At 31.7% G+C, this 17,905-nt stretch overlaps 2 protein-coding genes across 2 annotated transcripts in view; one reads left to right on the top strand and one right to left on the bottom strand.

Annotated features, from left to right (window-relative positions):
• Positions 1 to 12,191, bottom strand: part of LOC139512539 (perlucin-like protein) — a 30,956-nt gene extending 18,765 nt beyond the window's left edge. Inside the window, exon 1 of the mRNA XM_071300221.1 lies at positions 12,086 to 12,191. Coding sequence (XP_071156322.1) covers positions 12,086 to 12,131 — 46 coding nt within the window. The 5' untranslated portion in view covers positions 12,132 to 12,191. The remainder of the gene's footprint in view (positions 1 to 12,085) is intronic.
• A 1,367-nt stretch (positions 12,192 to 13,558) lies between these two features.
• LOC139512538 (uncharacterized) overlaps positions 13,559 to 17,905 on the top strand; it is a 44,022-nt gene continuing 39,675 nt past the window's right edge. Inside the window, exons 1-2 of the mRNA XM_071300220.1 lie at positions 13,559 to 13,776; positions 15,921 to 16,133. Of these exons, the coding sequence (XP_071156321.1) occupies positions 13,752 to 13,776; positions 15,921 to 16,133 (238 nt within the window). The 5' untranslated portion in view covers positions 13,559 to 13,751. The remainder of the gene's footprint in view (positions 13,777 to 15,920; positions 16,134 to 17,905) is intronic.

The following is a 17,905-nucleotide window of genomic DNA, read 5'->3' as shown; positions in this document are numbered from 1 at the left end:
CTGTCTTTTATATACAGACTTCCGATATGAACTTTTTAAAACATCACGTGAACATATTAACTTTGACAGAATGAACACAGAGAAAAGATGTATTGCTCATATGAACTGTAAATACAAACAAAAGTTTTTAGCTCGTACAATAAATAGTTTTTTTATTAGAAGAAAAAAGTTTTTATGAAATTATGATTTACAAACAATATATCTTCAGTATTAATTTTGTCTTTCTTTGTGCATATTTGTTTCTTACATAAAGGTTACTGTGATGTGTTTCAAATAAAATCCCAAGTTTATATACCTTTATTTTCTTTTGCAAAGATAATTTCAATTGACAATTTTATTATAATATCCATCATCAGAATATTAGCATTTTAATAAAGATTTTATTCGTTTATTTTGTTACTTATATATGTCTCTGCTTATATCAATTGTGGATATTATTTTAATTTCATCAAAGATTTACTAAACAAATCCTGGATTTCATTGATAAAGATGTGTGTGTGTAACTATACAAATCCTTGTTGTAACTAATTCATAATTGTATATATTTTAATTAATTTTATTGTAAATTTAGTGTCTCGTAATTTTATGAAGGCTGGCTATCGATCTTTGTTTTAACTGTAAGACCAATGTGCGACACTATAATGAAATAATCATTATATTCATCATTTATATTTAATCTCAATTACCAGATTAAAATTTCACACATAATTGAACATTGCAGATGTACGCTGACCACTATGTGTATATACCAAGAAATGCTAGGTGTGAAAATAAGATGTGTCAATTGTATCAGGACCTGTACGGGGGTCCTTAATTCTATAATTGTCTTTTTCTGTGTTCTTTATATATGAGCCAGTCCATGCGAAAAGGTACAAAAAGTCCTTTTGGTAAACTTTACAGGACACCTTATCAAAGTTTGTTATAGTATTTTTGAAAAACGATTTTATCCGAAAAAAAAATACATTAATGTAAACATTCATAAGATTGTCAATTCTATCCCGAATTTGTCAACTAAAACCGAAAAAGACGTAGAAATATCTGAATTTTTGGTATTTGAGCAAGTGTAAAATCATTTGTTCCCCGGACTAATGCTATACCGACCAGAAACTATAAAAATTTATGATACTACAGAGACAAAAGTCAATAATTTCCGTCAGTTCTACAGGTTTAAAGAAAGAAAGACAACATTAAAACATGAGGGAAAATGCAAAAACTATGACCTCTTGTGTTTTAGAAATTGAAATTTAAGTTAAGTTAAGTTAAGTTATTTAATATTATATAAATCAACCTTAGTTGCGTTAAGTTAAGTTATTTAGTTAAGTTAAGTTATTTAATATTATATAAATCAACCTTAGTTGCGTTAAGTTAAGTTATTTAATATTATATAAATCAACCTTAGTTGCACGGGATTCGAACCGTTGTTGCACGGGATTCGAACCGTTGCCCGAAGTTAAGTTATTTAATATTATATAAATCAACCTTAGTTGCACGGGATTCGAACCGTTGCCCGGTTTGATTGCATTGATATCTGCATCGTAAGCGAGAGCCTTATCCCCACTGCTACCAGGTTTAACATTACCAATTGGCAAATCAAGCCATTTAAACTGTACTTTGAAAATGATTGAAATATATGAAATAATTCACTAAAAATCTTGATAAAACTAGGGGGGGTCTCAACACTCGCAGGTGCGTGTAGCTCACAGCTTGATGATATGAGGGAAAGTAAATGTGTTTTATAAATCACGAGTCTACTACCAATAATTATGCACACTTTTTAGAATTTCGTAAATTTTTCGTTTTTGTACCTTTTCGCATGGACTGGCTCATATATAAGCACTTCGTCATTCTCTATTCCTTATCTTTTTCTCTATGTTTCTGTAGTCATTATTTATTTTCCTCTATTCGGCACTTTTAACCCATTATTCACTATTCATCGACCCCATCCTGACCCTCTTTTTTACTGAACCGTTAGCAAATACGTCTCGAAGGTGGCAGCATACATCACAGTCCACGACATTATAAACTAGTAAGGCACACATACTGCTGGTGATCAACCTTTGATTTATAAACTAGAATAAATATACTAAAAAAATTTAAAGATAATATATATTTTTTACAATTTCGTTCGTCCGTTTTTTATCGACAAATGGTTCAGTTTTTTTTCGCAGTTTTAAGTAACGTTATAATATATATATTTTATAGAATAGCTTAAAAGCAGATACATATCTTTATTTCGTGTCAAACCATTTCTTGGAACTTGTGAAGCTTTTTATGATAAATGGAATATTTTTTTTCCCGATTGACCTATTGATATCCATAATTTGTTTTATAAACCAATTGAAATACCAAACACATGACGAAAAAACAGTCGCCGAAAAAAACATATTCATAGTCAAACTGTTTGTACACACGTGCGTGATTAGCGGTCCATGGTTGAATGATCATGAATTTCAATCGATTACACAGATTGCAATCAACATTGAACGTGGCATGTGTCGATAAAACATTAAATTTTGTAATTCTTAAAGATGTTATTAATATAAAATATTGAATTATTTATTTTGAAATAGTTTACTTCTATAATTCATTCCCTAGTGCCAATTATATCATATCGTCTGGTCCCTTGTACTTGCATCACTTTTTATTAAAATTGTCATAAGAATCTTTCGACAATTTCGATCACACAGATGAAGCTTTAAAAAGTTGAAAAATATTTTCACGAGTCCAACAGTTGACGTGCTTTCTTTATCATGTTTAAGCAGGCGAAAATGTATTCTTAAAAAATCTAAGAGACACAGAAAACGTAATACTGCTAGTATACGAAATCATTCAATTTTGCATAAAGATGATAACTCTAACTTTAAAAAAAAAACCGTTCAGAAATATGAAAAGGAAAAGATGGACTTCTTTCTTGACCAAAATACAAAACTAGTAAACGGTGAATGTATATGTACTACTGTAGACTTTGTTATGATGACCTTTAACTTAATAAATATTTATTTTTTATTATTCAATCAACAGGTATACCTTAATTAATTTTTTTCCGGAATAGTAATTTCTTTTTCTGGAAAAGTAATACCAATTTGCGGAAACGTAAAAACGCCGCTACTTATTTCGGAAAAGTAATGCACGAAAATGCGGAAACGTGAAATTAGACTTTTGGAAAAAAAAATAACTACTAAAGGACATGTTAGCGCCGACATGAATTGTAAGAAAAGATTTCCAAAACAACCATATCATTAAGAAGGAATGTTTACATGCTATACTCTCGTACTAGTATTACAGGGTTCTTGTGGCGTTCACCTTAGACACACATCTTTTTAACGATGTTTAACAAGAAAATACCTATTTAGCGGACAAGCAATTTTTTTTTTTTCTGTTATTGAATATCGAGAAAGAAAATAAATCCCGAAATTAATTTGGAACTTTGATACTCAATAGTTTCCCATCAAAATATTCACAATTAGTGTTCGTCCAGTGGCATACATAACAATCTTATTTCTATATGCAACCAACAATGAGCAAAACCCTAACCTTGTAGTCATTTATAAAAGACCCGAAATGATAAATGTAAAAACAATTCAAACGAGAAAACTAACGGCCTGATTTATGTACAAAATGTGAAAATTCCTTGATAACCTGAATTTTCTTAATTATTTGCCTACAATATATAAGTCACTGTTTAAGAAAAATAAAAAATAAAATTCTGGGACTATTATATTAACGTTAGTATAATAGTCCAAGAATTAAAGTGTTGATAAAATAAGAGCCTCACATTTGAAAGTTTTGAAACATTTCGAAGATAAAAAAAAAAAGTAAAAAAATATACAAAACAGACTTTTTCGTTCATTTTGTAACATGAATGAGGCAGTTAGTTTTCTCGACTGAATTGTTTTACATTGTCATTTCGGGGCCTTGTAAAACAGACTATGCGGTATGGACTTTGCTCATTGTTGAAGGCCGTACAGTGACCTATAGTTGTTTATTTTTGTGACAATTTGGTCTCTTGTGAAATGTGGTCTCATTGGCAATCATACCACATCTTTTTTATATATTTAAATCATTTTACAAGACATCAAATTGTTATTTTGTGTTACTGTTGCAGACAATTCTTTTCAAATATTAAAAATTATTTTAATTAAATGGAATTTTGCATTTGCACCCGCTTGAAAAAAATAAAAACATATAAAGAAGGAACATCGAAATTCTCTGTACTTTAAGCGGCATTTTCACATGAGTAAAATATATGGTCAACGTTTGAAACTATTTCAGTCTTGTTCCGTCTTGTTCCATAACTTTCAGTCTTGGTCCGTCTTGTTCCGTATTTTTCAGTCTTGTTCCGTAACTTTCTACCCAGTCGTATAAACGAATCGTCGACAAGTGCGTACATTTTTTGGAACAACGTCAAAATCGTTGTTTTATTAGGAACGTCGTGTAACGCTAAGTGGCACCAATACCGTGCGTAACGTCAATATAAATCTGTGATTTTACTATGTCCACAACTTCGATGAACCAAAGCAAGTTAAACATCGACCTGTATCTAAATCAAATTGGTTCTCTTCTTCTTCTTCGTCTCCTTCTTTTGGTATACAATAGTCTATCGACATTCGATGATTACATACTGTTGGCATACGTGGACTAGTCTATTTACAAAACTTTTACCCCAATTTATTCAAAATATATGTTTTTTTCTTATGTTTAATGTATACATGTATATATTTTAAATTGCGCTATAGTTCCGTAACTTTCTACCCAGTCGTATAGACGAATCATCGACAAGTGCGTACATTTTTTTAAATCAATATCTTTGGTATGTTCCAATCTGTCCTTCACTATTGACATCGAGTATATATTACATTTTCCCAAAGTCAACCTTGGAAAAAATATTTAAATAGATTGTAATTTCATCAAATCTTATTTTTTGGGTATTATTTATATTTTTATTTTACACCAGAAATGTTATTTATAAACAAGCGTATGAGTTTAGTTATGACAAGTAAGACAGAGTTGTATATTATACATCTGATAGTTCAAAATGGAAAGTTATAAGTTATCGGCCGTGTACACTGAATATTACCTGCAGAAGTGAAACGATGCATGAACTTGCAAGTCCGACAGGAAATCGCTTGAATACCTGGAAGTGTCACCTCACACCCCTTACAATACCTTTGGAAGTAATACCTTAAGCCATGCTGGTGATCAGATGAGGGAAGATCAGAATTTATTTGAAAAAAGTTTATTACTTTAAAGAATTATGAACAAATTATATTTTCGAAAACAATTTTCACGGAACACTTATTCATGATTTCAACTTTGACTCTTTACTTAATTCCAATATTAACAGTTTAAAAACAACAGACCATGGTAATTTAAAAAAAATGCAAACATTTTCCGTATAAAGTTAGTTAGTCGAATAAAACAACAGTACGATTGACAAGATATCGACACGCAATTACGACTACATCCTTATTCTTTCAAAAAGAGATTCCCAGGCAACCTCAGAATATAAAGTTTCAGGTTTTGTAAATATTAGTAGACCTGTTACTATTCTTGCGGCCTCTAATTGCAAATTTTCTAATTTCCAAGGATCCGTGTTGAAGGCTGTTCTTTGACCTATTCAATTTTTAAATAAAATATGTTTAAACTAAACGCAGCCTTGTCTATAAAAAGCCTCAAATGTTGAAGGCTATTCTTTGACCTATTAAATTTTTAATAGTCTTCAAATTTCAACAAAATTCCGCGTAAGGGACCACAACTTGGAAATGGAGATAGGTTTTTATAAAAAAAAAATCAAAGAGAACACAGAGTGTGTAAAGTTTTAAAATTTTTGATGGATACGAACATTTTTCTCCATTGCCAAATCAACTGTAATATTAGCACTCATACCACTTATTATATTTATATCTATTTTCAGCATAGAATATCTCAGTTTGTTATTGTCGACATTTCTATTACATTTTCTTGATAAAACTTTTTAATACATGAATAAACATTTTAACAAGCTCACCATATTCTAATTTAAGAGTTGGCGCCCATCAAAGCCATGCACACGAAAATATTTATAGGAAGAGAAATAAAACAAAAGGAAAATGATTTGTCCTTTTAATCTCTGAAATTATCAGCAATAATGATTTTTTTTTTTTAAGTTTTAGTTACGAATGATATTCTGGGTGTGTTTAAACACTGCTAAGGATTCCTTAGTGCACTAAGGACTGATAACATGCCACGAAGAACTAGATGGAGAGCTGTTACATGCAATTTCTTTTCATATTACGGTAGAAATTGATATTTAATGCATAAATTTCAAATTTTATAGAAAAATAATAATAAATTAAGGAGATATTCAACATTATTTAGACACGTGCCTGTTTTTCTTTGATATGCCGAAAATCCATGAACCGTTTGACACGTGTCAAATTACATATTAATTGATTACACGGGAATCCTTTTGGTAAAGTTGGATACTAATAAATGAATTGTTGTTGAAATTTTATTAACAAAAAAATCTGAATGAAGAAGTATTTTCTCAAGTGTATATTTCTTGTAAATAATAAATTTGTCACCAGAGAAATATATCTAATGTCGGATTTTTATTTGATGTTCATATTAATAAGTGACTGAAATACAAATTTTTATAGATATTTTATTCACATTTATATATATTTTTTTTAAAGTACGTGTTAAAGTTTGGATAACCGGCAGATGCTTGTTGCGTTTTCATTAAATTCATCTTGTTATTGGGCTGTGATAAGCCCGGTAGTACCGAAAAATTAATCTAATATTTCGTAGCGTTCTTTGTCTCTTGAACCAATTTTATTTTTCAGGTGGTCGGACACATTATCTATAATGTGTTTTGTACCCGTATCTCTATTCTGTTTATTTTTTCTTGCAAGCGTGCTTTAATGTGGTGACAGGCGACGACGTACATGCGTTTGAACAATCGACTGGTTTGGAGCTGGAACACTTTAGTTTGTTTCTTATGGTGCACTGTTCAAAATTTATTTTCATATATGAAGACATTTTAAGAAATGTATAACTGGACAAAACGAAACCAATAAGTTAATGCATTTTTACTACATGCAACACACTAAGTTCGTATATGACCCGTTTGAGTAATATATTTCGGGCCTTCAACAGTGAGTAAAGCGCATAGCACATAGTCATTATTTCATAAATTATTTCGTACGATATGTTAAGCAGAAAATTTGTTAAAAACAATACAAATCGGATTTCCTTCTGACATACTTGCCACAGGCATTTGTCTCAGAAAAAAAAATCCTATATACCTTTTCTGAGACAAGTGCCTGTGATACTTGTTCTTCTTTAAGAAAAGTAGATTTAAAGAAATTATAGTTGAAAATATTTCTGTCGGCTTTTTCTTTTTTTCGCGTGATATATTTAGGTTTAAATATTCTGATTATATTGCATTACAAAAAATAATTATTTACACATCATGTGGTAAAGGCATATTTTCAAGGCATTCATACGAAGCATTTTCTTTCTCTGTCAGAATTATATCTTTAGCTCTAAATTTACACATACTGAAAAAAAATTCGTGAATACTGTACTAAAAACTGTGGAACATTTTTAAAACATTTGTCTCTTTTATATATTTGAAAATGAAACTTAATCTGACTTAAAATCGGGAAATGATTTATTTAACTTCGTTTACTTTTAGAAGAATAATAAAATGTCGAAATAAACAAACAAATAAGTGCCGTATGGAGCCTTTGTAAACAAATATCAAGCTGGTTGAAAACTAGTGGTTTGGATAAACCCCAAGAACGACACATAATTTTCTCTCTCTCAATTCCATCGTATTGCTTTAGTGAAACCAGTTGTATATATACACGCATCTTTGTCGAAATTAAAATAAAAACAAAACACTTATCAATATATATATTTATTTTGTCTTCATATCTCTTACATAACAAGCTGACCACACTCTAACTTATTAGTCATTTAGTAGGCGCACATCAAAGTCGTGCACCTGTGGCAAATAACTTTGTCGGGAAAGAAGTAAAACAAAAACAAAATTATTTGTTCTGTAATCATTTTTCATAAGAACAACACATTTAATTATAAATATTAAGCATACATTTTTTTAGATACAATTGTTTATTACCTAAAATAAAAAGATTATGATTGTTTAATGAATTGTTTTGTCATTTGGCACGTGTCAAACGGTTCATTAATTTTCGGCATATCAAAGAAAAACGGGCACGTGCCTAAATAATGTTGAATATCTTGTTTATTTATGATTATTTTTCTATAAAATTTGAAATTTATGCATGAAATATCAATCTCTAACATAATATGTAAAAATAATACACACAACAGCACTCCTTCTAGTCCTTAGTGGCATTGTATAGTCCTTAGTGCACTATATATAAGGAGTCCTTAGCAGTGTTTAGACGTACCGTGATATTCTAGCCTAACGTGTTGATGTGTCAGTTGTCAGAGATGCACATAGACCTAGGTGAACAATACTGTCTTTAGTTACATCTAGTGTTTAGTTCCATAAAATTTCAGTTATTATCAAATTTTGTTGAAGAATTTATTGGTGAAAGTTAATGTAAATGTTCAGTTGCAAATACTACATGCATATTGAGGACACAATAGAAGAAGTATGGTTACTGGCAAATCTATCCAGGCATCTCCACAATAAAAATATCTTCACGGAAAGCAAGCTATACTAAATAAAAAAATAAAAAAACACTTATGTACGATTTTCAAAGTTGTTTTTAAAAGTAATTGTAGTGTATTGGATATACCCGTTGGACGCATGTTTCTGTCTTGTCATTACTTTCAATGAAAAGCTGGTGGTATTCTTAGCCCCAACACCATGTGTTGTTTTAAAATTGCTTCTGATTTTATTCACAGTTTTTGTTCAGATGGTGTCACAGTCATGTCTCAGTACCCAACAAGTCGGTTGAGTACAGGAACCCTGATGAGTTCAAAATGATGAGTCCTCTATGCAGAAAGAAAATTCCGCACATAGAGGCGGGCCTCTTTTGGTCACTAAACAATAATGAATAATAGTTCAGAGAAATGGTTGCTACACTAAACACTAAAATGCACTTTTGAACTTAAATTGAAAAAAAGCACATGAGATTACCAAAGGATAAAGGTTTCTGCTTTGAGACAGGCGATGGATGTATACTCATGACTTTTGATATCTCAACCGGCCCCTATTCCTTTAGCAAATGAGGAATAAACAACCACAATGCATTAAACAAGAGAAAACTCGATTTAAAAGAAGCCAGAGTCAAATGTAGAAATAGGTAACAGAAGAAACTACGCAAATGGCAATAATAAACATAAAATAACAAACGGACCAGTAGCAGTAACTCAATGCAAGCTCCATGTTTGAAGTACACTTATCGGTAATTTGTGTCATTGGTAGAAAAATTAACAATTCTTAAACAATAATAACTGGGAATATTTGGTCTGCTCCAATAAAATAATATCCTTACCTACTACAAAAACATATAAAACTATTCTCTGTTCTTTGGTTGAGTTCACAAATAGATTTTTCTCTAAGATATTTCATTCTCCCATAGGATATTTGTTTCTCCTATAGGATATTTATTTCTCCTATAGGATATTTCTTTCTCCCATAGGATTTTTTTCTCTCTTATGAGTTGCTTTGATCTCCCATAGGATTTTTAATCTCCCTTAGGATTTATTTATTACCCTTAGGATTCTTTTTTATCCCACAGGATATTTTTTCTGTTATGAAATCCCTTAGGATATTTTTTAATCCTATCGGATATTTTTAATCCCATGGGATTATTTTATTAGACTAATATCCTGTAGGATAAAAAATATCCTATAGGAAATGCTTTTATTTTTCCTAAGGGATTTTTTTAATCCTAAGGGCGAAACTATATCCTATAGGATATTTTTATTCTCCTAAGGGATTATAAATCCCTTAGGATTTAAATATCCTGTAGGATATAAAAAATATCCTATGGGATTATGACTTTATCCTATAGGATTTCTCAAAATCCTGTAGGATTTTTAAAAATCCTATGGGAGAAAAAAATATCCTACAGGATTTTGTCACTAATTTCACTCCAGTTGCCGAACCGGGCGAGCCACACCAATTTTTTTTTTGTATTGTGTTATTTATCCCCAGAGGTACATTATTGCCAAATTTGATGATTCTACGACAAAAAAAAGTGTGGTTCCAATTTGCACTTATGAGAAGTGCAAATTAATCCAAGAACATGTTTTATAATAAAGCAACTTTAGGAGTCTTTCTGACCTTTTCCATTATATAAACAACGTGACACATTTCAAGGTTAGCTTATTTAAAAAGCTTTTTCAAGTCATTAAAGTCATTATTCTGACTCAATTTCTGTTGACGTAATATACTTAACGACTCGTTACCAGAGTCTTTAATTTAATTATACAATAAAAGACACTATTAAGTTTTAAAGAACTATTAACGGTCTACGTGACCTTCCGGCATATTCACACAATAATTCCATACATATTTTAGGTATAAAAGTTTATACTTTCTAATCCGAATTCTATACGAAAAGGTATTCAGAGAAACGTGTAATTTAGGTATCCAATAGCAAATAGCTATACAGATCTATTGAAAAGGTCTCTATTGTTTCTCTATACGCGTTCGATTATTACATAGTTTAGGAACACATCATACGTTATTGTAATTCCGCCGATTTTCTAAGTTAGGATATAATAGCCCAAAGCTAGTCATTTTTATTATATTGCTAAGTATTGATTTTATTTGTATTGTTTGACCAGGAACATCCCTACGATTTGCTTGCTTAATCTTGGTGACTATTAAAATATTAAGTAATCAGTTACATGTGTTGAAGTTAATAACATTATATCTATTGACAGCGATCAAATTGCTACGCACAGCTGTATGTATACGGTATCACTGTTGCTGTATGGACATATGCCAGAGGCGGATTTAGGGGGGCCCAGGGAGCCCGCCCCCCCCTTTTTGGAAAAAAATTGGTTGCTTATATAGGGAATCTCTGAAGCGTGACTGGAGTGGGCCCCTCATAGGCAGTCAGTGGGCCCCCACTTATGAAAATTTCTGGATCCTCCGCTGTATGCATCGTTATTAAATAATCATTTTATGGTTTTATGGTTTGATATTGGAGAAAATTAACAAGCGCTTTTGCCTACATACCGCATGCAAGTGTTCAGATGGTATTGGATGCACAATCTAATGATTTTTAAAGGTGCATTTTTGTTTCAAAAGAAATTACTTACGGCTTGGTATACAATTCAAGTATAAAATAATTGAAAATTATAAATAAAAAGATGTGGTATGAGTGCCAATGAGACAATAGACTACTTTCGAGTTCATCCGTCACCGGAAAAAACTCGTCAATTATACGCGCCTTTGTGACGTCATTTACCAGATAGAGGGGCTCGCCTGTATCCCTGCACTATAAACGTTCATCAAGCGTCTTAGTGATCGTCCTTGTGCAGGATAAACTAGAAATAAATTTTAAGATGGTTCAGTAGGTACTTAATCACAATTCCCTAATGACAGCGGTGCAGATCGTCAATTATGAAAATTTTATTTTTCGAATTATTCGTGCAATATAGCTTTTATAGTTTTTCAACCACTCGCTCAACATGGAAACGGAAGTGACGACGCACCTAACGCACGAGTGACGTTCACTAAAACCAAAGTTTTTGACGGAAATGCATCGAACTCGAAAGTTGTCTTTTCTCCATCCAAGTCACAATTTGTAAAAAGTTAACAATTGCTATAGATCATAGTATGGCCTTCAACACGGACCGTTGGGTCGCACAGAACAGCAAGCTATAAAGGGCACCAAAATGACTAGTATATAATAACTCATACCGGAAAACGACCGGTCTTATCTCTATAAGAAACGGGGAAACATTTCTGTACAACACCAACAAACGACGACCACTGTACAGGAGACTCCTGGTATAGGACAGATGCGTACCAATGCAGCGAATTAAAATTTGAATATATGGAGAAAAAAACAAGGATCGACTTTTCTGACTTTTGTCATGGTTCCAAAAATGTAAAAAAAAAAAAAGGGCGATAAAAATCGCTTACCTGATAGAGTACACAGAATAAGTGCTTGTAAACACATACAATTCATATCAATTCGTCTAAAAGTTCTTTTTATATGCACACACTTTATTCATTCAGAATTTATTGTTTTATCTTGAAGTTACGTGTACAACTTATCATTATTATCTCCAGATTGCATACAAGAACATGTTGTCCGATCGATCAAACATTCGTTACTTTTAAAAAGTCTTTAAATAGACAGCGAACAGGAGCATTCTATATGAGCTACCATGAAATTAAAAAAAAAAACTTTTAAAAAATGTATCCCTATACTATTCCGTATTTATCAATACTTAGTAAATTAAAGCAAAGTATTTATTGAGTTTAAAAAAATCTGAGTTCAACTATAACTTTCTTGATATGCCAAATATTAATTAACCAGTTTGATGTTTATATGTTTTCCCTAAAGTTTGTTTTTAATTTTAAAATTAATTAGCTTTTAAATGTCTGACTCAAGAACTATGAATTAACTTGACGCTTTGTATAGAATCGAGGTATTTGAATTAACTTATTCATGACTTACTAATGCTTTCTATGAGTTAGCAACATCCAGCATTTACAGACATTTTTTTATTGTAAGTTTAAATTAAGATTGCTGACATTCCATTTGAAAACAATTTCTTATCATGTCGTGCTTGTGCTTATTTTCAACTATATATAAAATTACACTGGTTTCGAAAAGTCCGAAATAACAAACAAAAATGGAACCTGTGATATTATAACAAGTTTGAGCAATGGGATACTTTCAATATTCAAATTTTGCCTTGCTTTCCTATTTTCGCAAGCTTTAAATTTACTTTAAATATAAATAAACTATTATATGATTTGTTGTGATTGCTAATGAGACAACTAATCACAAGAGATGAAATGACAAACTAATAACCAAAGATTACTGTGCGGTTTTCAATAATGAGTTAACCCATGCAGCATTATCAGCAAAAAAAGGCCCCAAAATGACATATATAAAATAATTCAAACGAGAAATCTAATAGACTGATTTATGTAAAAACAAGTCAGCTTACTTGATTGATATTGTTGTACCAGGAACTTGCAATTAACTTTAATTCATTGAATGTAAGCTTCAGAGGGAATAAAATTGACAAAAAATAATATCTTCATTTTCAATTTAAAAATTTGAGAGTAAAAATTGGGAATCAATATAAAAAAGACAACAGCTCGACCAAAAAGCAGAAAACAACCCATGCCACCAATAGGTCTTCAACACGGCGAGAAAATATCCCACTCTGAGGCGAGCTCAGCTAGATTGTAAACAAGCATGTGTACCAGTCCTGTTTATTGAAAATGGACGTCACACTAAACTCTAAAAAAATTAAAAAAACTATAAAGAAAAAAAAATGTTTTTGGCATTAGAGTATTTGTGCACTAAAGGATATATTATAGACATAAGTGTTTATGTCTGATATCCGTTTGCAGGTTAATTGGTTAAAACCTATTGCATTTCATCTATATTGGTCATAAGACACGGTTTCCGTTAAAAATTGTAAGTACCGTGTATATTTAAGTAACACTCAAGATGTACAAGTCATACGTGTGCGGTCGAAAATAATAATACATTACTGACTAATAAACAAACAATGTATTGGTAGTCACTATTAATTTATGACAGAGTTAGAACTTTTATATAACAATGGAAAAAATTATTCTACTTTTAGGTAAGTTTTTAACATTTGCTATACCAATGGATGAAACATCAAAATTCGTGTGTTACAAAAGTGTATACATACGAACGAAAAAGGTATAAGACAAAAAAGCTACTGTCTGTTTGCGTAAAAGACAACAACAAATAAAGAGCTGTAATGCAAATGCATGTAGTACTCATTTTAAAAAAAAATTACACAAAATTATGGTTAAATTTGATATAATTAAAATTAATCAAAAAAGGATTTTTTCTATCCGAACTTGGTTATTCACACAATTAATCTGCTTATATGCTTCAGGAAATTCAGTATCCAAAATAGTTTTATCAACAATTATGAAGGCATAGAGAAAGGGTGAAGATTTGGTACCGTTAAACGTTTAAACCCACTGCAACTGTTTGCACAGGTCTGTCCTAAGTCAGGAATCTGATGTTCAGTAGTTGTCGTTTGTTGATGTGGTTCATAAGTGTTTCTCGTTTTTTATATAGATTAGACCGTTGGTTTTCCCGTTTGAATTGGTTTTACACTAGTAAGTTTTGGGGGCTTTTATAGCTTGCTGTTCGGTGTGAGCCACGGTTCCGTGTTGAAGACTATATTTTGACCTATAATTGTTTTCTTTTATAAACTGTGACTTGGATGAAGAGTTGGCACTCATACATATACCACATCTTTTTATAGCTTTTAAAAATGTATGGATATTTATGGACATTAAAATCATCAAAAGAGTAAATATTTCAAATTATTCGAATTTATTAATTTAATGACATAGACATGCTTCAGTAATACCATGATTTACACCATACTGATAATATATTATAATGGTCTACTTTTTATTAATTGTGAATTGGATGGAGAGTTGTCTCATTGGCATCATACCACATCTTCTCCTCTCTATATATTTCTTAAATTATTGGTTGATTGATTTATACATTATTAAGAGTCAATGGAATTAAACTTTCTCAAGCCACATTGACCTCAAGTGGAATTAATTTGGTTATAAAACTTTTCCTCACGAATGCAAGAAGTTCTACAACCTAAGCTTTCATAGTTTGTGGTAAAAACTTTGTCAGGAGCCTGTTATTCAGTGGATGTCGATTGTGGCTGTGTTATATATTTGTTTATCATATACTTAGACTAAATAACATATATATTTTACCGTATGATAATAGCATTAAATTGACGTAAATTCCATATTTTTTCGAATTGGTACTTAGCGGGCTGATATGAAAAGTTTATCACATGCTTCGATTGTTATCACATGCCTTTCCGTAACGTTATCACATGGCATTCCGGTAATACTCGGCCAATTCCGGAAAATACACCTCAATGCTACGTTTTCAGTGAAAAACATTACAAAGTAGTGTACAAAACAATTATTTGAATACTGGAAAGTATATTGTTTAAAATAATAATAAAAAAAAAAAAAAAAAAAAAAAAAACAAACAGATTATTTAATAAATGCATGTTTTAAGTTTTTCTGAAACATAATTTAGAAAGTTTCTTTAAAAAGTTGACTTTTCCAAACAATGATCATTAGGTATATTGTTGAATTATTTTTTTGCCGATTCGTCCATATTAAAATGGTTTTTTTTTTCTCTCTCTGAGGCATATATATGATAGAAAGGTTTCATATTTAATGTATCAAATTTTGGGCCCGATGGCCGTGAACTTTTTTACTCTTTAAACTTCGGGAACCACTTAAAAGGATCAATATATGAATCTGTTATTTTTCTCTACTGTTGAAGCATATGATAAAAAGATCATAACATGTCATTTTTCATATCGCATGTATTATCAGCCCTCGGTCAATATCAGCCCTCGAGCCATGCGGCTCTTGGGCTGATATTGAACCTAGGGCTGATAATACATGCGATATGAAAAATGCCATGTAATAATCTGATATTTTCATTCATTGTTTGAACATACATTATGCCGTTATTTTTCATATAGCTGGCTATGCGGTATGGGCTTTGTTTACTTTTAATGTCAGTACGGTGACCTTTTTTTGTAAATTTCTGTGTCTTTTGGTCTCTTTTTAAGAGTTATCTCATTAGTAATCACACCTAATCTTCTTTCATTTATGTTATCTGGTGAAGATTTATTCAGCAAAAGTACCATAAGACGAACCAAATTTATACAGTGTTGTGATTATTTTACAGTTTCCATAATGTCATCAAATTCAGTTTTGGTTAACTGGACACAGACTAGTTGGGACAGTGCCGACAAGTTTTGTTCCGATATCGGCAGGCATTTGTATACCATACAAAATCTGGATGAATTGAATAGTGTTACTTTGAAAATAAATATTTCTGGTGATGCAACCTTTTGGATTGGAGGAAAAGAAAGAAGAAAATTCTTCTTGTGGAATAATGGTATGCTTATAGCTTAAATAGTGTAAAATTAAGAATGGAAATGGGGAATGTGCCAAAGAGACAACAACCCGACCATAAAGCAGACAACAGCAGAAGGTCACCAACAGGTATTCAGTGCAACGAGAAATTCCCGCACCCGAAGGCGTCCTTCAGCTGGCCCCTAAACAAATATATACTAGTTCAGTGATAATGAACGCCATACTAAACTCCAAATTGTACACAAGAAACTAAAAGTTAAAATAATACAAGACTAACAAAGGCCAGAGGCTCCTGACTTGCAACAGGCGCAAAAATGCGGCGGGGTTAAACATGTTTGTGAGATCTCAACCCTCCCCCTATACCTCTAGCCAATGCAGAAAAGTAAACGCATAACAATACGCACATTAAAATTCAGTTTAAGAGAAGTCCGAGTCTGATGTCAGAAGATGTAACCAAAGAAAATAAACAAAATGACAAAAATACATAAATAACATCAGACTACTAGCAGATAACTGACATGCCAGCTCCAGACTCCAATTAAACTGATTGAAAAATTATGACTTCATCATATGAATATCAGGCACAATCCTCCCCGTGAGGGGTTAAGTATCATACAATCATAACATATATGAGAAGATCATAACCTGTGTCATGCCAACAACTGGTTTATTAATAATAAATGTGTTTAGTTCCGATGCAAAGACCATATAAGTGAATCAATAGACATGTTACGAAAAGGTATATTCACGACGCTGAGGTTGACAAATTACATTTTAAATGTGGGGACTGTATCAAAACACAAAATGTATTACCTGTATACATAGAATATAATTTAAAAACTGCATTAATCCTTTTGGAGGCAATTCGTATGGAATGAATATTCAATGACATTTGTACCATAAGAAATATAAGAAATTTATATTAATAAGTTCAATAATATTTTTTCAAGAAACTATAATAATGCAAAAAATGGTAGGGGAGGGGTACGGTCATGTAATTGCAGCAGTAGATGTGGGGGGGTGGGGGGGGGGGTGACGGAGTGTGCGAATTCTTTGGCTAGTCCTTAATAGACCTTACAAATAATCAAAGTATTATAATTTGTTTTATACCTACTTGTGAATATATATATGTAACGGTTATTTTTATATAGTTATGAAAAGCAAACAAAGGAGTATATGTAGTTTGATCCAGTTGTTTGCCACCTACATTTTTATCTAACGGGGTATGTTTTAAAACACCTAAAATACGATTATTTTGCAATCTCAACTTGAAACTTGTTGCATGATAGTTTAAGAAAATTTACTCCCGGTCATATATCGGCGAAGGCATGTATTTTCTTCCTTTATGTCCTTCCAACTTTGTCTTAATTTAAACAGTCTCAGCTCAATTATCATTTTCTTTTGGGTTTGTGATTGATTGATTGTTGGTTGCTTAACGTCCAGTGGCAAATAGTTCATGCATGTTCAGAACGATAAGAGGTTTGTGTAAAATATGACTCACTACTAACCGGTTGAACATCCCTGCAGAGTTTCAAAAGCATTGCATAATAACTTTGCATTTACACCTTAACTCCATCTTTTGCGGACATTGCATCCATACATAGGTGATTGTGGACAACAGAAATCATCTAAGATTCATTCGAAGTGGTTTCATATATAGGACACCAAAATGATGCCCAACAGTATAATCTATTGCCTTTAATTACACCAGGTTTGGAGTTCGATTCCCCCCCCCCCCCCCCCCCAGAATCTTGTCATCTTAGCGGGAAAAAAATTATCAATGTCGATCGCCCC

The sequence above is a fragment of the Mytilus edulis genome, chromosome 2 (assembly GCF_963676685.1).
Source record: "Mytilus edulis chromosome 2, xbMytEdul2.2, whole genome shotgun sequence".
NCBI lineage: Eukaryota > Metazoa > Mollusca > Bivalvia > Mytilida > Mytilidae > Mytilus > Mytilus edulis.
The sequence above is the reverse complement of the archived record's forward strand: the minus strand, read 5'-3'. Positions and strand labels throughout refer to the sequence as shown.